Raw genomic sequence first — 24,465 nt, 5'->3', positions numbered from 1 at the left:
AAACACACATTTCCCATGCTAATTCTGTGCACCGCAGTTCATCTCTCACCCGCCGAGTGGAAGGCATAGTAAACGGTTGACCCGGTAACTCCAGATGCCAGACAGGGCCCCCGTCCCCTGATTGGACTCCACGGTGCTTCAATCAGCTTAATTGGCCGAGACTATGGTATCAGTGAGAGAAATGAAATGAAAGAGGAACACTGGAATTGGAATAAAATTGAACGCTAGAATGCGCCAGCCTCATTATTTGTTGATTGACACGTCTGCAAGGAAGGGCTGGGAAATAAAAGGAAAACAAAGGGAAACAAAACAAGTTTAATGGGGCTCTGACTTTGTCTACATTTTAGGAGATTGTTGAGATTCTTTTTTTTGAAGCTCTAACTGTTAGCACTAGCTACATCTCATGCAGTATGCATATCATTAAAGCTAGATTAGTTTTGTGGATGCTTCCTGGGTTTATGAACTCCGCAGGCAGGTGAACGAGCCGTGTTTAATTTCAGCAGAAAGAAAACAGGCTGTAAAATTGCAAATGAAATTTCATCTTTATTCATACGATGTGTCAGCAAAAGTGCATTCATGCATTTTCATGAGTGTTTTTTATGAATGCATTAGCTCTTAGTGTATTTGTCGGTGGAATCCTGCAGTCTTAAGCAAAGCTTTCTAAACAATGCTACCGTTGTTTCAAAGAATGGAGCTTTCTTTTCTTGCCTGTTTGCAGAGGCCAAGGCTTACAATGTTTTTAAGATGTTTTTGCTTTTTCAGTCTTTTTATTTCTCCATCCCGTTTTGCGAAGGTGATACAAAAGGAACTCCTGTTTAATGTAGACGTACTTGTGCTTTTGTTCTGTTTTAGGGAATAGCATTCTTTGAAATAGAAACCACAGAGATATTTCCCCGTATGTTTAATTGTATAAAAGTATTGCTTACAGCAGCTGTGATATCAACAAACATCTTTCTCTCTCTCTGGGGAGCTGTGTAATCTCTATTGATCTCAGATCATCGATTTTTCAACCTCCAGTAAAAGTTTTTCAGGGAAACAACTTTCAATGCGTGGTGATATCTTTGACCGCAGCTAGAAAACAAAGACTTTTGGTTTGAGGGATGATTTTGTGCGTTCTTCAACTCCTCTGGGTCAAAGTTAGCTGATTTAAACTCGTCTTGTCACACTGCCTTCCCTCCTCCCCGCTGCCAGCAGTCCTGTCATGCTCTGTGCAATCGATTCACCGCCCTTCACAGAAAATGAAAAGGAGGCATCAGTCACGCCCAGCTCCAAGACGGTCAAACCCACGTACCTGTGACTTTTCTTTCATCTTTCTATGCCAAGATATCACAACACTAGCCACAATATCTAAAGTAAAATTATCTGTTTTTTCATCGGATGTGAATTGTACTGGCTGATGTATTCAATCATAAGAGAAGAAGAAATGATGGCTGTGATCGTGACCGGTGGCTCTGTATTGATTTTTGGTGTTTGTGCCTTTTATATCAGAGACAGTGTTTCATTTTAAATGAATGCTTCCTGTCTGTGTTCATGATTTACTGTGATGAAGTCACAGCCCTCCCTTACTGAATAGGTCACTAACCATAGACTTTATCAGGGAGATGAAAGCAGTCACCATGATGTCAGTAAAGGTCACCTGACTTCTGTTTTAAAAGCTCAAGTGATGGCGCTGCTTTAGCTCAGTAAAGGGAGCAGGCGCCCCATGTATGGAGGCTACAGTCCTCTACCCGATGGTCTCAGCCGGGATCATTTGCATCCTGTGCTCTCTAACCCCACATTTCCTCTCTTCAGCTTTCACTAACAATTTCTTTTGTCTTTTTGGAGCCATACGTGACCCTATTAAATAGCAAAAACTGATTACCAGCTTCACTGCTCACTATTGTAAACAAGGTGCAACGGTTTTAAAAAAACACATTTATATTAATTGTGATATTAATTTTGGCTACTAAAAGATAGTCTTCAACTAAATGTACTTATTGAACTTCCAACTCCTAAGAAAATCTCAGAGTACAACTGATGCTGAACAAAACAGTTTCAGTTTAGCCATTATCCTAAATCATACTGGGCTTTACCGTCTGTTTTACTCTTAATGAGACCATCCTTTACTAAATGAACATCATGCTGTGTGGAAGAAGACATTAAACTAGGGATTGATACGGTGAACTCATAAAGACGATGTTTACTGAGGGAATAAACCAACACTAAACTGTGAATTAGTGTCTTTTTCACAATAAGTTCACTTCATTTGTCTGTCTACTCGCCGTTATATTGAATATTTTTCTACTGATAATATGTCTACACTCCACACTCCATATGTCTACATGTCAATACTGTTCATTTACAACTTTGTTTTTGCACATTTACATTTAATCGTTCATATTTAAGACTAGTAATGCTAAGTTAAATCCTGGTTGTATATATTCCCATTCTTAGTTTTGAAATTTTAGTGCTTATGTACTTTGTATTTAATATTATATTGTGTTTAGATTTGCTCATATTGTGTGTTTGGATAACCTGCTGCTGTAACACCACAATTTCCCAGTTTGGGATCAATAAAGTAATTCTATTCTATTCTGTATAACTTCTCAACAGTCTGAATTACTTTATACTGCAACTAGGTGAAGCCTATACAGGCAATTGAATTCATTTTGTTGACTTGAGGATGTGTCTTATGTACAGTCTTTGTCTCTTACACACATACTGTATATACAGCCATCAGTCCCGTGATGTGTTTGAACAGAAAGTTGTTTCTTAAGGCAGAGAAAACTGAGATTGGTATTCATGTTCTCACAATCCAATGTGTCTTTACCTTATTGTTTGTAGCAGAGATGTCATAATGACATATTAACTTCTGAAACAAAGTGATTTATTTATTCCTTTATATTTGCAGCTCTTCCTGTTCCAGTTGCTGAGAGGCCTGTCATACATCCACCAGAGGTACATCCTTCACCGCGATCTGAAACCGCAAAACCTGCTCATCAGTGACACCGGAGAGCTCAAACTCGCTGACTTTGGTGAGTAGACGCGACGCTGACGCTCCTTTTTTAGTAACTTTGAGACGTGAGTTTGTGTGTGAAAACTGGTATTTATGCAAGCCTCCATCGCAGAAATGGTCCATTTCTGCAAAACGAAATATACACAGTTGTGTGTTTTGTTCAGGGTGAAGAGGGGCAGACAGTGAGAAGAGAAATAGTTGAACTGGCGGCTCAACATAAAATGTGTGTATGTTATTTTAATGCAACATAAACTGTATGGACTTTAACAATATTGCCTTATATACTGCTTGAAAATATATCGATATATCTTAAAAAGTCAATACATTGCCCAGCCCTAATCTATTGTGAGCAAAGTGTAGTAAAAGTGTGGCTGTGTGAGTGTGTGTGTGTGTGTGTGTGTGTGTGTGTGTGTGTGTGTTCAAAACCCCTCCTGAAGTGGCACCATATGGCTTGGATCCATGCTCTGTAAACACTGCCTACATGGTCTGTCTGGCATCTCTCAGGGGGGTGCCCACAAACTGACAATCCAGCCTTCTGTACAACCCATCCTTCCATCCCTTCATCCATCCATCCTTCTATCAAACCAGTTACTTTAGTCTCACACCCCTCTCTCTCTCTCTCTCTCTCTCTCTCTCTCTCTCTCTCTTCCCAACCCATTCCCTGGATCTTTCCAGCCTTTCTCCCTCTTGACCATCTATCTTTTTAGTCCCTCCATCCCTCTGCCCAGACAGATGGGGGTAGGCGCAATGTGGCAGCTTTATCAATAATGCAAACCTCGTAATAGTGCAGACAAATTACTGCAAGGGAAATGAAGAGAAGGGGGGAAAATAATGGACAAAAATACCAAATGAGCAGGAATGAAAAATCCCTGGCCTATTAGTCTGTCACTGGAGCTGAATGCTCATCGACAAACATGCACACAAAAAAAAAAAAAAACACAGAATCAGTCTTTGCCTGAGGGATGCCAGATGAGGAAGGTGAAGGCTGTTTCGAGGGTGTGTGTGTGTATGTGTGTGTGATTGTGTGACCGCCAGGGCTCCCTGTAGTCCCGGGCGTTGGCAGCAGGAATACTAACGGCCGACAGCTGAGGCCTGTGGTGCTGGGTGGGGTATTAAGAGGGAGACGGAGAAGGCGGAGTGTCAACAAGGAAGGGGCTGAGAGGTACGATGAGTGCAGCCAGAACACTGAGAGGGCATGAAGCTGTCTGCTGATAGGATGGAGGACATGAGAAGGAAAAGATAAGAGGCGGCTTTAATGGAAAAAAAAAAAACATGTTGCAGTTAATAAATAAAATGTTTTCTCATAGAACAAATTTAACACAGCTTGTGGAATTTGGGATCAACCAATTTGACCGTCCACTTTCTGTTGCAGACAAATGACAGTCTCTGCTGTGACTGTCCACTTGAGGCTGGCCTTGCTTTAAAATGTTGTTTATTGGTGAAGCCTGCATCCATCCTAGACGAAAGCAACGCCGACTTAATGTGGAAGACGGATCTCTCTTGTCTGTTCTCCTGCTGCTGGTTGTGGAGTCAGTCCACAGGCTCCCCTTTGCTCCTCTGTGGGTTTTACTCCCTTTTTTAATGAGCCGCACAAACAACCAACACACAAATGAGTCTTTGATTATCACATGTTTCATATCAAGGACACAGCTAATTGGGGCCAACTTAAGCAGTGTGTGGGGGGTGATTATTGATGTTTGTGTGGTAGAGCTGTAATCACTGAATCCCTGTGTGAACACATTCAACACCTACAAGTAGTAAACCATCCATAGAGTCTACCAGGCCTTTCTAAGGTCAAGCTGTTCTAGCAAATTGAAAAAAAAAGAACAAGTCCTCCAACCCAAACATTTGTTCCTTCCCTCTCATGTGACTCACAGCAGCGTTTCCTTAATTATCGGCCGTACAGATGCCGAGCCACACGTCCTTAAAGCTTATTGTTTAAAACGAAGAACACATGGTTCACACATGGTTCACAATGGCAAACAATAGCAGTTTGATTATGTTATCGTGTTACAATACATGTAATGTGTGATTTTACAGTAAGACTTAAAGCCTACACTGACTCTTTCGTGTCATAGCAGTCTCAAACAAAAAGGGTGAAACCCGTGTGTTTGACCCTCCATTACTCCTCCCACTCAAATTAGCTTGCTGTAATTTTTTCAGTATATTTTCTAGAGATGCACAGATCCACTTTTTTTCACTTCCGATCAGATCCCGATACATACGTATCATACTGTTGCTGATTCCGATAACTTTATTTATGATAATAAATAGTTTTATTGTTGTTTGGTGCATTGTGTTAACTTCGCATACAAACAGTTAGCAGCAACAACTGACAGGTTGTCAAATTAAATCTTTTAAACTGAAGTGTAAGAATTGTACTTTATAATCACTGCTCCATTTCGTCTGAGCGTCGTCATGGAGACGATTTGTGGGCACTTTCAGTTCTGTCTGAATGTCTTCAGAGTGAGACTGCGCGAGCTGAGAATGTTTAAAGTGCCCAGTGATGTTTCTTGATCTGTCACATGGATCAGCGCCATCAGTCCGATATCCGATACGTAAATTACATCAAGATCGGACCTCGTACCGTTATTAGATCGGATTGGTCACATCTCTAATATTTCCTGCTGCCTTTACTCATCAGCTCACTCTGACCTCACACAGACATTTTCATTAGGGGGCTGGCAGGTAAACCTCTGGGTGAGGTCAGGATGAAAAATTAGGCTGTTTTAGTTCACAGAATAATATTTACCTGAAAATGTCAGGAAGGAGTTTTGTGCATGTGTGAAAACAACAATACATTTATTTTAATTTACTCCAAATGAACAGCAAGCATGTTTAGGAGCACAGCACACTGTTGTTCTTTTCTCAGTCAGCTGACTTTTTAAATTTCATCGTTTAAATATCCCATTTAAAATCCTTAAACTTTTCAGAACCGTGCTGGTTTATCACAGTTCTTTGTTTTCAGCCAACCAATCACATGCAGTCGGTCCCGTCACCCTGATAGTCAAGAAACTGAACATTTCCACCTCTTTTAAAATAAAGGGAGCCACAAAGATATACTGGATTTTTTATTTGTTTTATCATAAAGAGAGAGAGAGAGTGAATTAAATCAGTCTTTCAGGGCTACCATACCTTATTATAGAAGCGGATGAAACAGCAGATGAGCATCTCTCAAAGCCCAAATACTTCTGAGCCCCATGAGAGAGGAAATGTGTCCGTAGTTTGGATGAACGTGCTGAAAGGCTGCTTGTGTTTGCACTCAAACACTGAAGCGTTGCCATATGCTGTCAGTGTCCATCGCCAACCTGGAGCGCAGGCTGCGGTCAGGGGCCTGAAACCTTATCTGAGCTCTATTCACAAACAGCATGACCCCCCCCCCCCCCCGATAAAGCCGTATCTGTTTGTGTGTGTGTGGCTGTTTTGGACTCAATCCTTGTGCCAACATGTCCCAGACAGTTTGTAAAAAGAGGACATGTTCCTGGCTCATTGAAGAGTTGGGGACTTCTGCAGCAGTAGCAGAGCTCCAGGTCGTCTTCAGGGGCATTTGGAGCCAGTTGTACTCACTCACAGATCAAATGGACTTAGCAACACGGCTCAAGGGATAGCAATGAGGTCTATTATTGCTCAGGCCAGACGGAACAAATGTATTAACCGTGAGAGAGATTGTGATAAATATTGTGCAGACTTGCTCAATGCAAGATTGTTGAAGCTTCATTCTGCATTGATGTTCCGTATGAAAGTTAGAAACACAAAATAGAGGGACGATATTGTTCCATTTATAGCCTGGCAGCAGAGCAAACCAAATTTCCCCTGTGGATAAATCAAGTATTTGTGATCGTGATTCTGATTCTGAATGGGAAAGCCAAAGTGGTGTCTGCAAATAAACTACCAACCAAGGACAAGATCAACTGCCATATAACAAATACAGGACCATTCTTTTGCTTTGGAAAGCAACATCACAGCCTTGAACATACATTTTATGTCGCCCAAGAGGAGACGCCGTAATGCCAAATGTCAGGCCCAACAAGCCTGTACTCCTTTAGAACACGTGCATGCTATAAAAGTCATTCACTGGAGCAGCAATGTTTGGTTCAGCTCTTATTTACAGTACCTTAGTGACTTCAGTGATCTGCTGATTTCCCCCTGTAGCGCCATGAGGTTAATCTATTGAGATGTCTTGGCAGTTATTGGATTGATGGCCAAGTAATGGGAAAAATGAAATCCTCTGCAGGCATAAAGCAAACAGGAATTCAGATTTAACATCAAAATCAGAACACAAGCTTTCTTGTTCAGTGTGTTAGGGCTTCTTTCATTAATAATACAAACTATATTTTATCCGAGCTATATTAAATATCGTTGACAAACCCTTGTTATAATTCTTCAAAGCCCAAGTTAATGTATTAACTAATGATGCTCTCCTATTTCTGTATGAAGTTAGCAATTTAAATTCAATTAATCCACCGCAACAATTAATGAATTCATGATTTATTACCATTAATTGTTTCCAATCTGTGTGCCTGGAAGAATGAAAATGATCCTACTAGCATCACAGAGGTGATCACACACAAGTCAAAATGCATCATGTATGTGTTGCAAAGATTAGCATTAGCAGTGTTTCCCACAGAATGACACGGCACCTGTGCGGTGGAGTTCGAGACGGGGGGTTCTTCCCCCTCGAAACTAAAGTTTTTGCAGCAAACAACTTGAACCTGTTCAACTTATCCGTGCACGAGCACAGACACAAACACCAGGAGTACGCCTCGCTTTGTGAAAAGTTTCACTCGATATTCCCTTATTTATAGGAGTTCAGCATCAGCGGCAAGCAGCTGTATATTAACATTATTAAACCAAATCCACGACAAGCTTCACTTTTGATATGAGCACGGCACCTCAATCTGTGCATTTACGAGAGGGATGTACGGACAGTTGACCTTCTCTCTCTCTCTCTCTCTCTCTCTCTCTCTCTCTCTCTCTCTCTCTCTCTCTCTCTCTCTCTCTCTCTCTCTCTCTCTCTCTGCTGATGTGATTCTGCTGTCTTGGTTTTCTGCATCTCATCCCTCCGCAGTAGTCGAGAGGGAATTTATTTCAAAATGGGAGTTTTGTCGTGTTGCACGGAGCCGCAGAGGGCTCAGGCACAGTTTAAAATTCTGTGCGCTTTGTGAGGTCATCGTGCGAGCTCTCTCTAGGGTGCACGGCAATTTTATGGATAAATAATTAATAAATGAAACAGGTCAGAAATATACATGGGCGGCCCGCCCAGGTGTCATCTGTGTATGGGAAACACTGATTGTGAGGACCCTATTTTCAGCACTATGATACCTCGTTAAAAGTTTTTGACCAGCAGCATACTTGTGTCTGTTTAGGGAAGGAGTCTATTTAACATGTCTCTTAAGCTGTCGGAGTTTTTAGGCAGCTCAGGAAGCACAAAGAAGTAGACTGAACTAAATGGAGCGACAGTTTTTCAGCGAGCACAGCTTTAACTAGCTAATGTGTGCTGATGTGTGTGTTTGCCTTTCTGGGAAGTGTGTGTGGCTGTGCTGTGAAGAAACAGCTGCTTGATATAATGATGTGTGAGGAGAGAAGCAATGTGACAATGTAGCTGGAGGAATGTAGCAGCACCCGCAGCACACTGTTTGTCTCTCCCCAGTGTGCCGTTTCCACCCAGCGCCTCGCCACAGCTCCGGGACAGGAGGCCTGATGCATCAAAGTGTGTGTGTGTGTGTGTGTGTGTGTGTGTGTGTGTGTGTGTGTGTGTGTGTGTGTGTTTGTGTTTAACAGTCCAGACCTGAGATAAAGCTGAAATAAACACACACCAGCAGCAGAAATAATGGGCTGGTGTGTGTGTTCTTGATGACATCGCTGGTTCAATGTAGAATACTATAATGCAGAGCTCATTACAGTCCACTTTGTGTTGGGAAATGAGCTGAGACGATGGCAGGTGGTGTATTGAACACACACACACACACACACACACACACACACACACAGACATTAGAAAAATGCTGAATTAGAAAAAAAAAATGCATAAAAGAACCTTTTTTTTCCCCGTCTTACAAATTAAGCCAACATGATGCCAAGCCCTGCTGTTGAACGATTTGTTTAATTGGGAAAACAAAAATGAAAATGGTTGTATTGAACGTGCCCGTGTTGGAGGTTTTATCCAAGAGATACTCATAAGTGACAATCTAGCCGTGGTGTGCCTTCACTTTCCACGTAACCTTAGCCGATTCTCTAACAGGCTCCGTCAGACATTTCGCTTTGAACGTCTTCCAAAACATGGATGTTCTTCATCCACTGAACAGCCAAGCAGAACGATATTTACCTGCACCACTTCCTCATCCATATTAGATGTGTGTATTTTCAGCTGAGCGACGGCAGCAGAAACACTCAGAGGACGCCTCACATAGTCAGATGTGCCTCAGCTTTCTGTGCACCTCTGGGATTTCTCCTCAGATACAAGAGAGAGAAAAAAAGTCCTTTTGGTTGCATAAACTAAGGCCAGACTTTTATGTTTTTCTTACTTAAGATATTTTACACATTATTAGTTTTCATTTTACATAATTCCATTGCTGTAAAGCTGTTACAAGCTGTATCGTCATTTTAATGGAAAGACATTGATTCTGCTGGTCTGTGAATTCAGTAGGGTGACATTAACGGCTTGACAGATGTTAAAATTAAAAACATGGTGCATGGTGACACTCTTCCTCCAGTTCTTTATGTTCTGGGAGTTCAGAGCTTCAACTCCACTCAATCAAGTCTTTACAACATGTTTTACCTCTGATAGGAATTAAACTTTCATTTCTTATCTTGGATTATAGGAGCCCTAATCAAACATTATGTATGAAGGTAGGAAAGAAATATGATGCATGTAATCCCAGCTTTAAAGCTCCAGCCAGGCTGATAAGCTGAGCAGCCCATAACCTCTTACATTCATGTCAAGGCCGTTCTATTTCCCTTTGCAACAATTTAAGCCGAGCTGTTTCAACGCCCAACTGGAGCAATAAGGTGTACCAACGATTAGCCAACGTTTACTGCCCTGAGAATTAAAGACAATGAACGGCTAACCTAGTGCAACAGAAGGAGCCTCTTTTTTCCAGCTGGCGTCGATGTTCTCTGTCTTCAGGGGTGGAAGTTTCAAGAGTCATAACGTAAAAACGAAGTCTCCACAAGCTGTGGATGACTCGATCAGGAGATGTGTGACCTGCGGGTTCATTGTGAGACAGATGTGTTATATTAGAGCTCTGTCTGTTAATGACGCTGACTATTGTCTTTATTTTTTCACAGTAAAAAGAGACTCGAGTCTGCAGTGCTGTTGTTATATTTCACTGATTATCTTAATTGTGGTGTATGAAGCAGGAAAAGTGAAATGATTTAAGATGTAATTTGTCTTAAAAATGATAAACAACATTTAATTTACATGTATATTTATATATTTACCCATTGTACCCATTTCAGATATCTGTATTATCAAAAATCTGATGAAATAAAACGAGACTTTGATAAGGCAAAGGTGCAGTCCTCACTCCTAAATCCTCTCTCCCATTGGATGCTGGCACTGGAGTTCCCAAACACTTTTATTTGAGCTCCAGGTGCAGCTCACTGGCTGTGCTAGTGAGGACAAAAAAAGGAAACACGTAAAACTGTCAAATCTACGACTGTGAAGAGACGTTTTTATTCCTGGTTAAATACGGCACACATCTGTATATCTCTAAATTGTATTAAATTCAAACTTTACAATCTTTAATCTAGAAAAGTGATGTCAACCCCATTGGTGCAAAGTGAAACATGTTTTTTTGAATCACAATCTACTCATTGTGAGAGAGCCTGGTTTGATGAAATACAACAAAAACTGGTCACTCACAACTTGTTTAGAGGAAGTTTTTGCTTCTCCTAAAGGAGTGATAGTTCCTGCCGCTTTTTGAATCATTCTGGCAGAAAAGTGTACATCTCTCTATCGTCTCATCTCTCGCTGCACGTTAGAGAGGAGGAGGAGGAGGAGGAGAAGCAGTTAGGCTACAAACCGCTTTTAATCAGAATGAGCAGTGGGTTGTTTCCCCTCGGGAGCAGAGTCTGTTTTAGTCTTTTTCACTTTTCCCTCTCTCTGTTTCCATCCCACCTTGTCCCTATGTGAGTGTATGATGTATTATTCACCTGTGACCTTCCTCCCACTGCTAGCTGCACCGGATAGCAGGTCTGCGGATGAAGGTGACTGCAGGTGTGTGTGTGTGTGTGTGTGTGTGTGTGTGTGTGTGTGTGTGTGTGTGTGTGGTGCCATAGGTCAGTGCTTTGAAGTAGTACCCTTCTCTGCAGACGGACTCGTGGGGCTTTGAGGGTGAAGGTCAGGGCTGGGTCTCTTCCTCGTGTCATCATCACGTAGCTCCTTCATAACCGGCACAAGGTGATCCAAATGTCAGAGCACACGGAAACCACCAACAAAAACAATCTCAATCCGTGTCTAACTACCGACGTTTGATTTGCACCTCGCTCTCATCGCGTCACCCGGTTTCCTTACGCGCGCCAGCATGAGCAAACAGCTGAAAGTTTCCCACGAACACAGTGAGCTGAGACACTTCAGTCGCCTCCAAGCTGTCTGTGGGTGGAGAACTGGGCTTTACTTCATTTAGTTTGTAAAAGCCGGAGGAGGATGGAGGACAAACAGATGATGGAGGACATGCTGTGCACAAGCTTGTTGTTTGAACCAAATTAGAGTTGTAATGTTCATTCTGCTTATTCCTTTATGATTGATGTTGAAATGACTTAGCCAAGAACCGTTTGTTTTGTCATCTTTTGTGAAAATCTGAAATCTTGGTGAACATGTCTTTGACTACAGGATGAAGTGATTGAAGAAAAATCACTTCGATCCCATGAAAAACCAAATGGAGCTCCACGGTGACCGCGGTGACATTTCTTAAAATCCTCATATCAAGAGATTCAAGCCTGGAACCGAGACGACCAGATGCCCCAATACTCATGGCTGTAGTACATTTAATTTAGCAACAAAACAACATGGAAAAACTGAGGAAAAGGGACAGGACTACATAATTTTTGTATGGAGTCAAGGAACTACCCATCCCACAATCCATTGTGAATTATATAGTTTCTTCTTAAATGTAACTTTAGTTGTTGTCATAGTATTTATACTGTTAATACAAGTGTTGTACTCTCTTGTAGTTTGTGTTGTATGAATATATAAACTACATTCACTGCTACATGACACGGTTATTAGTTGATTTCTTGTTCGCTAATTTACCAGCTAGCCTGCTAGCGAAAGTATCTCTTCGCATACTTTGCAGAGGGGCGGGAAATATTGCCATGGTAACAGCAAACTCAACCGATCAGAGACGTAGCTGTGACACTCTTTGATCATGGGTAGTGTAGTTCTTAGCCCTTATGTCTTGAATGAATCTTGTTTTTCTTCAAATGAAGTTGATATCATACAAATGTGTGTCTCCTACAGGAGCGTGCGACATGTGGTGTAAAAGCGCTTTGAGTAGTTGGAAGACTAGAAAAGCGCTATATAAGCTCAAGTCCATTTACCATTTAATAATCAAATCCACTGTGGAGAAAATGAATGAGATTCTTACTTAAGGAACCACACTGTTGTGTGTCCACACTGTCCTATCCATAAACTAATCATGACATCACTTCCAGTGTTGGGAAAGCTTCTTATAAAATGAAGCGAGCCAAGATATGAGTTACTCTACATGAGATGAAGCTTCACTACACTAAGATGGTGCTTTGTGTGTTTTGCTTACTGTGACTGACACGCTTCACATCATTACTGTACATTGATCCTACATCTGGAGCACCCTGTAGTACAAATGCATATTTTAACATATTTTAAATCATGGATATGGTTCAGTATTCAATGGTGTTAAAAGGAGGGCTATATTTTCTGGTATTGTGCAGGTCAGGAGGAGAGTCATAAAGCCAGATAAGATAATATGCAACAACATATTTCGATCTACAATATTTGCTAGTTTCTGTGTGTCTTCGTGTACGTTTCAATAGGGTTTTATTTTTCCTGCAATGTCAACAGGCATGCTGGGAAATGTAGGAGGCTAAGTGGTGTTCACACAAACAGTTTTACTTCCTCCAGAGTCTCCTGACATGCTTTGTTCTCTTCAGCTCCACACCACACACATAAGGACGCCTGTCGTGAAAATGATAGCCTCTCAGTGATGATGCCTTGTATTCCATGTTAGATCACTGTGTGGAAATTACAGTGATCGGCTGTGATGAGCGCCAGCTGAAAACTCCTTTCTCCTGTGGCTGTTCTAGCGCGAGGAAATGGTAAAAACCCCCCTCCCCCCTCTCATTTATCCTCCTCTTTGCCCTTCTCCCTCCCACTCTCCGGGGACTAGCAGCAGGGCAGGAAGTCCTTTTTTTACCAAGCTAAATGCTTTAATTAAGCCCTCAGACCACTTGGGAAGAGACAAGAGATAATGCCAACAGCCTCATTAAAGCTCGTTGCATATGCACTCTGCTCTACCATTAGCATGGGAGCACTGTTACTGGCCACCCAACTCATCTGATTTCTTGTCATCCTACAGATTTTTTTTGTGGTTCTTGTTCAGCCTTGTAATAGTTTAAAATGAAAGGCTTAAAAAGTAGCCGGCTGTAGTGTCAGTATTGATGAACCATACTTCAATGATGTCACATTTACGTGATAGAAACTTGATTTTTTGTTTTTTTTGTTTTTTTTGGGGTCGTCTGGGTTTGTGTGTCTGATATTTACGTCATTCAGGTCAACGAAAACCTCAAAGGTCTTCCATCATAATTTCCATTTGAAAAGGCAATCTCAGGCTTGTCGCGGTTGAATGTACATAAGTCAGTCCAATGACGGCTCTGCCAAGTGGAGTTTGCACTGACTGTTGCGTCAGTATTGCAAGCTTCCTAGATTTTTTTGAGAGGAAATGTTTAAAGCATCACAATCTTTTTCCTGCACACTTGAATAGTCAAGGGAAAAACAAATCTTTTAAACCCCTCCAGTGGTTAAATTTACACCTTCACTGCAGTGATTAAGAAGGGTAAGCCCCCCTAAAGAACTCCAGGAGCCAGACATGTTTATTATAAGCAACTTATTATGAACACTTGGCTCCAGATTACTTCCCATTCCATTACCACATGGAGACCTGGGTCTCTTTATCGTTAGGCCTATGTAATGTCCCTGAATGGATCCAAGAAGACAATTGAACTTAAGTGCTGTGTGTTTTTCTTGCATGATAATAAGCTGATTTAGAATCAGTTTTGGCAACAACAAGCCTATTTTAGGACTTTTTATTGACAAAGACAGCCAAAACATACGGCTGATTGTTGCAGTTTGACTAAATAAAGACAAAACCAACAAAATCCTTCTTCACATACAGACAGCAACCCCTGGTGTTCAAAAAGGAATCCAGTGCTGAAATGCAAAAAAAACTGCAGTTCATCAAATGTCCACTTGAGGCTGGCTCCAAAATTCAAAGAATCCCCCGTAGGTGCTATATTCAAATTCCAATTTTTACCAAAAACAAAACATGTTTCTGCCTGTTTCACACATTGGCTACCAATAGATCAGTTCTTTGTTGGCACACACTGCATAGCGGTGGATTTATTTTATAACTCAACCATTTTAAATTCTTGAAGTCATTGAGTTTTATGCATACTTTGGGGCGTGGCTGAGTTGACTGACATGTTGACACCTTGTAGCGGTTTTCCAGGAGGCTGAAGGCCTGCCTTACCTCTACCTCTTTGCCTGGTGTTAAATTGAAGTCTGGTTGAGATTGCATTTCCAACATGACATCTGTCATCGTTTGCTTCAAGGCGACTATTCAAAATCCAATAGGTTACGTCACCGAGACTACGTCCATGTTTGTTACAGTCTACGGGCGCAAATGGAAGTTTTTGTCCTAAGGTAAATCGAGCATTGAGAGGTGAAGTTATCTTTTTAAAATAAGAATTTATTTTCCAATTTTTGTCAATGACTGGACTACATTGTCTAGGCTCGGCAAGGCATTCATTTATTTATAGATAGAGTACCATTCATGCATGAAGCAATTCAAAGTGTTTACAGAGTCAGAAACAAAAACATTCATAACATCAACACCAGTAAAAGATGTGATGCTGAGCAAAACAAAAAAAAAAGACATACAAAATAAACTAAATTATAATGTTGGAAAGAAAAAGAGAAATATGACATTGAGCGAAATAAAAGATATAGAAAAATGTGGTAAAATATCCTCAATTTGTGCAATTAATGATCCAATAATGACAATGATTTATTTTGAAAATCAATTGATTATTTCAAGCGAGTTTTAATGTGCATGTTTTTGTTTACCCCAAACGTTGATAGTACATGTTTTTCTGCTTTATTTAGGTGTGTTTCACTTTTTCCTGTTGTACTTGAATTTGATCATTCTGGGCTGTTTTACTGTTTGCATTAAGAAGCATTTTCTTGTTGTCTTGTTCCAGCTACAGTGTTTCCCCTACCATTATATTGGTATTTTAAAGATTTATTTTTGGGCTTTTTGTGCCTTTATTGTAGAGATAGGATAGTGGATAGAGTCGGAAATCAGGGAAAGAAGTCATTTAAGGATACCTTTCCGATAGAAAACTACAGCTGTCATTAAAAGTAACACATGAACACCAAGATTCCTTCAAGTGTTTGTGTCGCCGTGTCAGCATGTCGGCGTGTCCCCACCCCCCCAACGCTGTAAACCTAGGGGAAACACTGAGCTATATGCTTTAATGACTGCATTTCATTAATACGTGTTTTGTATTCTTTGTGTTGTTCTGTGTCTAACCAGATGTCAGAGTGCCTCCTACAGGGACTGTTGCTGCTCCTCTCCACTCTTCAGCTTTGTTTGCACGCCTGGTGAAGGTCAGTCAATGATAATCATTTCTAACACTGTGTTGTTGTGTTGTTTCCCTCAGGCCTGGCCAGGGCCAAGTCAGTCCCCAGCCATACCTACTCCAATGAGGTGGTGACCCTGTGGTACCGGCCTCCTGATGTCCTGCTGGGATCCACAGACTACTCTACCTGCCTGGACATGTGGTGGGTACTCCTCACCCCTGACCCTGAGATCCCCCTCATTCACATCACACACCTGGTGTAGTTTCTGCTTGATTTATTCAGGTAGTCCAGTTAAGATCGGAATCAGTTTTTTTTTTTCTTCCTTCGGGGCGGAAAACGGTAAATAAATCAGAAGGAAGACAAAAACCCATTAAAACCCACTTATCCGTAGCAAATCCTGACCTGAGGGTGTGTTCTCTGCAGTGTGTTAGATTGTGTCTTTGAATCTCTGCTGTGGATCTTAGTTTCTTCCATATACTTTTCTCTCCTTGGTCTCACCCTGTAACTCCTGGATTATTCCTCCCACTCACAGTGTGGGCCTGGACAGGTTCAAATATCACACATGCACACTTCTTATAGATACAGACGGAGCCTCTACATTTAAAGATGAAACAACATGCACACAATTAAATGTGTGAAAAACAATTAAGTGAACTTTTGCAGGGCTGTGTGAAACTGAACAGCTGCATTTGTATATAACAAAGTGCTTTACTTACAGGAGAGAGTGCACAAATAAAATCACAAAGTACAGACAGAAAGACAAACTTTCAAATTCACAAACACAAATACATATAATTATAAAAAGATACATGCATTACACATATCACATCATGGTGTCAGCAGGAGAGTACTGATCAATATCAATGAGTTTTTAGCATCCATTTAAAAACGATTACAGCTTTAGCAGACCTGATGTTCCAGAGTTTACGAGCTGCCACTTCAAAAGCACAATCACCTCTTGATTTGAACTGTGAGTGAGGAAGAGATAAAAAGCCCAGATCTGATGGAATTGGCTCAGTAAGTCTGTTATGTACGCCGGTCCCAGGGCTTGCAGGGCCTTGTGAATAAAAAAAAATAATTTAAAACTGTATTCTGTACTTTACTGGAAGCCAATGAAAGGAGGCAGGAACCAAAGTGATATGAGACTGACGACCAGTATTATCTAGCTGCTGCATTTCAGACCATTTTCAGAATGCTATGAAGGTGTGAGTGGTGCCAATGAAGCGATTACAGTAATCAGAGCGATGATCAAAGGCAGCTGATAGGTCTAATAAAAACCAAAATGGAGAATTCTCCTTTACCTGCACACATCAGAAAGTCGTTTTTAACTTACTTGAGCTTATCTGTACGACCTGTCACCCTAGACATGTTATGATGGTCTGGCTATGAGATGACAACATATGCATTGTATTTTGGGGAGAACCAAACAATTATGTCATATACCTAAAAAAAAATAACATAATACAAAGATTTTTCTTAACACCCAAATGATGTGCAGATTACCTGAAAAGAAAAAGCGGTTGGACATATTGTGCTTTGCATTTTAGACCATTCATCATAGATCGTATTATATCAGCCAATTCATAACAAGTGTTATCTCGAGACACTTTACAAAAAGCAGGTAAAATACCATACTCATTGTTATGTCACAAAGACCCGGTTCAATCCATCATGAGCAGCTTAGCAACATTTAGTAAAAGTTACAGTGGCAAGAAAAAACAAATCCAGGCTCATGATGAGCCAGCCATTGACTAAAACTGTGCAGGGCTTGAAAATGGGATAGGGGGAAACGGGGGAAACGGGGGAAACGATGCAGGAAGAGAGATAGGGAGCAAGGGGTGGATTGGTAGTTTTTTATCTGACTGACAATCCTTTCAATTATATACTGTAGGTGTGGTCAAGCTAACTGCTAACCAGCATGATAATCGAATGGAAATATTCTTGCTTTTACAAGTTAAAACAGAGTGTTTCTTTAGTCCTGCTTCACTCTCTGTCAATTATCTACCGCTACCACTATCAAAACGGTCAATTGTTGCTTCCTCTGTATTATTGAAAATGTAAAGATCTTAGCATGAAGAGTTTATGTACTAGCCAACAGACAGTAGATCTCTCTAGTGAGTAATGTTTGGTCTGATACCAGCTTTTTGTGATGTTGCTTCCACATTGGTATTTTCTGCTTTATGAATTTAAGATGATTAATTTACTGATCATGTTGAAAGTGAACTCAATTTTAAGCCTGCACACATGGAACTGGCAAAGATTGAGACCAACAAAAAATAGTAATAAAAACATGAGAATCAAACAACAAGAAGACAGAGAAACAGCACTGAACACAAATATTACTGAGCAGTTTTCTTATGCTATTAACTCTGTTTGAGGAATGCTGATATATGGGAAGTTGTATCAGATTAATCTAAGGGTCTTTACGTCACTTAGATGTTATAGATTACAAATTAAGTTCACCAAAATTGCAGCAAATCCTTGAAACGGACATGAAGCAGTGAGGGTTTCCTAGTGAAGATGAATCTGTTCCCCTCTCTGGGCTCGACATTCTCTGTCTTTTTTTTTCTCAAACCTTTTACCAGCAAAACTGGTTTTGGGCTCTTAGTCAAGCCTTGGTGACCCTTCTGTCTGGACAGGCGGTCAGCAGAGACCAGGACCATGGACCCCAGCTGCAATCTCCAAAATCCAATTAAAGAGCAGCTGGGGGGGGGGGGGGGGGGGGCTTTGGGGTCTGTGAGGCAGGGGGATATTGTGTCTGTTTCAAGGGTATTTTCAGGTGGGCAAATCCACAGGGTGGTTCTCCATTCCTCCAAGAACCACTATCATTCTCTGACACACACACACACACACAGTTGCAGATACACACACACACACACTCACCCCTGGTCACTAAGGGAGCAGTCTTCCATGAAAAAGCATCTCTTGCAGGACCAAAAGGTCTAACAGATCTGTCTTCCTGCTAAGAGAAGCATCCATCAGAGCAGCCTACAGGTTACAGGCTGCCATCTGTGAGGAGGGAGGATGTGATGGAAGACAGGCGAGGAACTGCTCTATTTTTACTCTCCTTAGCGCGTCACCTAGCTGCAGCCCTTCACACACGTCTGTCAGTCAGTCGACACAGGAATCACTCAAGTGTGATCCACCTCAAAAAAATCTACAGGTTCAGTTACAATAGGCTGCACCGCAACGGATACCTGCAGCTTTATTCTTATTGTCAAAATGCAAAGATGAAGGGGCGCCGGTGTCGCATTGGTTGGTGTGCACGCCCCATGTATGGAGGCTATGGTCTTCCAGGCGGGCGGCCCCAGGTTCAAATCCCTCCTGTGGCTCCTTTCCCGCATGTCATTCTCCACTATCTCTCTCCCTGGTTTCCAGCTCTGTCCACTGTCCTATCTCTCCATTGAAGGCACAGAAAGCACCAACAAAAAATCTTTAAAAAAAATAAATAAATACAAGGATGAAAGTCAAATGTGCTGGTCTTTTCCTGAGTATTTATGCCCCATTTCCAGACACACCACAAGACACAAGACATTTATGCTCTGCTGCAATAAAAGGAGTGCACAGAAATGATATATTCCATGAATAATGTATTTTGTGCTTTTCTTTTGGAGGGACGGGAGGTCACGTTCAAGATGGGATGGGCCACCCCTCGTTAATGAACGGTTGGGGAATCACTGCCATGAGTGTAATTTAAGCACATTTAACAGTACCCAAAACTGCATTGATCATATCTTGTTGAGAAGCTATTACTTCACCAGCTACAATTCTCACAAGGTTTTACTCGACTGTGTCAAATCACATATTACCTGCTTCACTTAAAGGAAATACTCACTCAACATTTAAGCTGAACACCGTCTTTAAAACATGTTGAATGTGCATGCTGCAGTACATTTAAATATCAAATATATAATTTTGTCAACAGTTGGCTCACAACCCCCTCATGGGTTGTCTGAATTATAGGTGTGTTGTTAAAAAAAAGGAGATATTTTGTATGAACTCTTGTGCTGGATCAGTTTGAGGAACTGATTCCTTCACTGCTCCACACAGTGTCGTTGTGTCATCTTGTCACTTCTACATACACAGCCACTTTCCCTCTTCCTTTCTCTAATACCTGCAGAGTATTCATTCAGGTTATTACAGACATGTGTACACTGTTGGCCTTTACCTGCAGACAGAGGGACACATCTGCTCACCCAAAAGTTATATGTCTCTTCACGTCCTTCACCATCATCATCTTAACTTGGCTGCATCAGTTTTAGGATAGATTTGAAAAGAGCACACGAGGAGAGCTGAATATCTAAAAAGAAAAAGGGGGATTCTTTACTGTAATAAAAGCCCCAAATATTCTGGATCAGTTTAAACCCCCTGTGTGCATCACAGAGGGATACACACAGGTATCAGAGTCATAAAGTAGAAGTCTTGAAGGATCAATGTGGCTCAGCATCTCTGCTTCAGACTGATTTGTTTTGCAATTTTAATTCCACCAATGCACAAGTTGTGTGACGGCAGCCGGCTCAGCCATAATAAGGGTTCAATAACTGTCTGTGAGCCAACCAGCCTGTATTTACTGCCGCTAATTTACTGTGTGCTAAACCGTCAGGAGTGCAGCTTGCCCAGGCACTGACTGATTTACTGAGATCTTTACAGTCCCAGCAGCTCTCACACCGTCTAATTAGAACAACAGCAAGTGTTAAAGAACACATAGCTTCAGACGCCTCCTGATGTTTGGTCTGAGCCTGGAAATGAGCAACAGAAAAAGAACAAGAGAGCAGCACATTAAATTAACATAATTACTTAATAAATGAATGACTGAACCATTATGGATTAAAATCTCAAATTCTGAGTTAAAATATATTGATGTGACCGCAAATCTTTTTCTGGAGTTTGAAAAATACCTTCAAGGAAGAGTGTGAGACATTTTACACATAAATAAAGCAGAAATCATATAATCGTATATCCTCTGTAAATGTCTCTGAGTCATGACTGTCTACAATGAGTGAGAAGTGTGAGTCCCGCATGCTGTACTGTTGTCAGTGCTGTGTTTACATCATGTTTACATCATGTTTACATCATGTTTACATGGACGGGACGGCCTTGTGTATAAAGCTGTTTAAGTCAAGGACTAGAGAAAAGAAGAAGAACATACTCACTGCCTTTTTGGATGTCATGTAAGCATGTTTAGATCACGGTTATTCTGTGTAAATTTACATCCAATGTGAAGCTACACGCTAACTAAAGAGCGCTAACATTAGCCTGCTAACACAACAATGCAGGACACAGGCAAATGCAGCTCGAGCCGAGGACAATGTTATCTGCCGCTTGAGCTTAATTATGGTGCGTTCTAATTGATAACCCCATCATGTGAATGCAATTGGAGAGGTTGGATTGGAGGTGTGCCGCTGGAGGAGAGCGGAGGCTTCGGGATAGCGGAGGTGTCACCGAACAGCAGTTTGTTTTTGTTTAATGCTGGTGCTCAAGGGCGACATCTACTGGATCAAAAAGTTGCAGTCTTCCTTTAACCTTATCGATCTTGTTTAACAGGGCATAAGCTGTGTTTTAATGTCTGTAGTGATAGTAATGTAGTGACTGAAATGATAACAAAAAACAAAGACAGAGGCAGACAGGTATGACACTCCAAGCAACAGCCTGATGAAAAATCATGAATGAGTCGGGGAGCCAAGCAGGTTTTACTTTTTGAATGAGTGCAGTTTTTTTTAACAGTTAGCCTATTAAACAGTTGATGTTTTATTATAAATATAACATTTCATTTCTGTTAAAGAAAGGTTTCAACTATTTTTTTTTATTTAGTCAATCATAGTTATTTAAAGAAGGAAATCGGGATAGTCAAAATGAGCATATGTCAGGTCAGATTCTGAAAAGCTCAGGAATCTGAATCTCTAGATATAACCCTTTAGAGGACAAATGTTTGTCATTTGAGGTTGGCCTTCCTCCACACTCTCACACACTCCTCGGCTAACAGAGCTATAGTAATATGTGTGCTGAGGTTAGAGCTGGGTCACGGGGATGGATGATTCAGGATTTCATTCACAGCAGACTTCAGGAATGTTAAAATGGATGGCATGTAGAAATCCTGAGGAAGGCTCTTCTCCCCGCACACTCTCTCTCCTTCCATTGAGACAGTTTTGACTCGGAGCACCGAGGCAGAAAGTGAATCTGTCAGGAAACAAGAACCCTTTGACAAATGAGCGCTGGCAACACACACCAACCAACACACACACACACACACACACACACACACACACACACACACACACACACACACTCCTTTTCTGTACTTGATATCTCACTAGTTAACAGTGTTTACTGATTTTAACCTACATTAAGATTCAATAGGAGAAGTGGTTGTTAATGCTTGAATAAGTGTATTACTTTGATGTCTGTAGAAAAAATACCGTCACACATTTTCAAATCTCAATTTCATTTTTCAGATTCTGTGATGATGATACTAATACTTTGGGTATTCTGCTAATTAGATTTTAACCAATGAAAGGAATCACTTGAACTTGAAATGAACACATGACTTTGTTTTCTATGATCGGGGATGATGTGAACACCTTGTCTCGTGTCGTTCTCTCTTCTAGGGGAGTGGGCTGCATCTTTATTGAGATGATTCAAGGAGTGGCTGCCTTTCCTGGGATGAAGGACATCCAGGACCAGCTGGAGAGGATATTCCTGGTGAGTTGCTGATGCTGCAGAGTCCCTGTTTATGCATGAGTCGGTGTTTGGTTTAACCTTCTGCCCGAGGTCTTCACTGGGGCTGCTGGAGCTTCTCTACTTGACTCAACCGGGGAGATTGGACTGAGTTTTGTTCAGGCGTGCTTACACCCAGAGCAAAGCAAATTGATTGTGTGGTACCACAACAAACAGAGTCAAAGACAACAACCGAACAATTGCAAATTTGTGTTGGGAAGTGCAAATGATTCAAAAAGGCCTACGATGGTGTTTCAACACCAATGATGCAAATATGAAAATGTGCATAGTGTAAAAGTTGTTTTTATTTAAGCCAATCGAGACTGATTTCATTACACTGTGCTGCAAAAACCTTTCAGTAATGAGATTCTAACATCCCAACTTTCTGTGATAAATGATCACTTCAAACTGTTTTCAAAAAACATATTATCATTTAATGAGTTTCTTAGAGGTCGTGTATTCAGGACCAATAATTAGCTTTTACTTTTAACAAATGCATCTTGATAGATATTTCAGCGCCCCTTTGATACAGTTACAATAGGGAAATCACAGCGAAACGGTTTCATTTGGGTATATACTACTGCAGGAAGTCGGCAGCAGACAATTTTGCTAGTGTGACGACATTCTCTCAAATAAAACACAACAACAAAACTGAGAATATTTGAAGCTGGTGTACCAAGCTTTAGAACAGACGAACAAAAAAAGGAACGAGTTTCACTTGATTGTTAGACTCCAATGTCCATCACAAAGAAAGTGCTAAAGGTTACGTTCCTTTTCTTGAAGGTTCCATCTCTTATATAAACACATTGTGTGAAACCAGACGGTAAATCTGACACTTGATGTCTGACACTTAAAAGAGCACAAAGGATCAAATGGACAGGTTAAGATTACAATGGAAACTTCCATTACACTAGATACAGTGAAACTGCCACTCATCAGAGATTGATGGACAGTCGCTGTAGAAAGGAACCCCGGGTACTTAGTGTTCATTTCAGAAATCTAACAGGTCGCTGGTCAGCCTCAAGTTGCTAAAAAAAAGAAGTGAATACTGGTTCTGTTAGGAAAGTGTCAGGACACACAGTCCATTGCAGTTTGTCGCATATAGGCTGCGTAGCTGCAGCTGGTCATGTTAACCCCTATCCAATGCAAAGCGGGCCAACGATGGCAAGAGAATAAAAAACTAGACCATAGAACACTGAAAAAGGTGGCCTGGTGGAACACAACAACTAGTTGAGGGTGTTGAATTGGCCTCCATATTTCCCAGACCTCAATCTAATAGAGCAGCTGTGGGATGCGCTGGGCAACCAAGTCCAATCTATAGAGGCCTAACCTTGCAACTTAAGGGATTTAAAGGATCTGCTGCTAACATCTTTGTGCCATAAACTGCAGCACACCTTCAGCGGTCTAGTGGAGTCCATGTGTTGTCAATCAAGGGCTGTTTTAGCGCCTACATGATATGAGGCAGGTAGTTATATTGTTATGGCTGATTGGTGTATATTTGATCATTTACACCATAACTATGTGGTCATTGTGAGTCACGGTAGCACAAGTATTCAGGGTTTCCTCCCACCCCCTTTCATGTCACGTATATTTAAGGAAAGCCTCAATAGATAATCTTCAAATGTAACACAGATGTCCTCTGAATCTCAAGGATTACCTGATTAGAATTCGGTGGTTAAAGGTTAACATCATTCTGACTGCACATGCATCCCATTCTTGTGAATTTGGTATCTTAGCAACGCTTGGAAGTAACTTGATTATATCTGGTTAGTTTCCATCAGCTAATGGACAGTCTCCTGTAGATGTATCCCCTGGTTTCTTTTGGTTCCCCTATTATGAGGAGGGTCTCCTGACCTGCTAAGAATCATATGCATCAAAAGACAGACATGTTTTCTGGTGTTATTCTAATCTCCTGTTT

The 24,465-nt window shown here is 41.1% G+C and overlaps 1 protein-coding gene across 5 annotated transcripts in view; it reads left to right on the top strand.

Annotated features, from left to right (window-relative positions):
• The window catches only part of cdk14 (cyclin dependent kinase 14), a 197,594-nt gene that overhangs the window by 92,794 nt on the left and 80,335 nt on the right, over positions 1 to 24,465 (top strand). For all 5 annotated transcript variants that reach the window (XM_020637009.3, XM_065958352.1, XM_020637010.3 and 2 more), the window contains 3 exons: positions 2,891 to 3,014; positions 15,914 to 16,034; positions 22,439 to 22,532. In XM_020637009.3, coding sequence (XP_020492665.1) covers positions 2,891 to 3,014; positions 15,914 to 16,034; positions 22,439 to 22,532 — 339 coding nt within the window. The remainder of the gene's footprint in view (positions 1 to 2,890; positions 3,015 to 15,913; positions 16,035 to 22,438; positions 22,533 to 24,465) is intronic.

Source organism: Labrus bergylta, chromosome 8 (genome assembly GCF_963930695.1).
Source record: "Labrus bergylta chromosome 8, fLabBer1.1, whole genome shotgun sequence".
NCBI lineage: Eukaryota > Metazoa > Chordata > Actinopteri > Labriformes > Labridae > Labrus > Labrus bergylta.
Note: the sequence above shows the minus strand (reverse complement) of the source record. Positions and strands in the feature narration are given on the sequence as shown.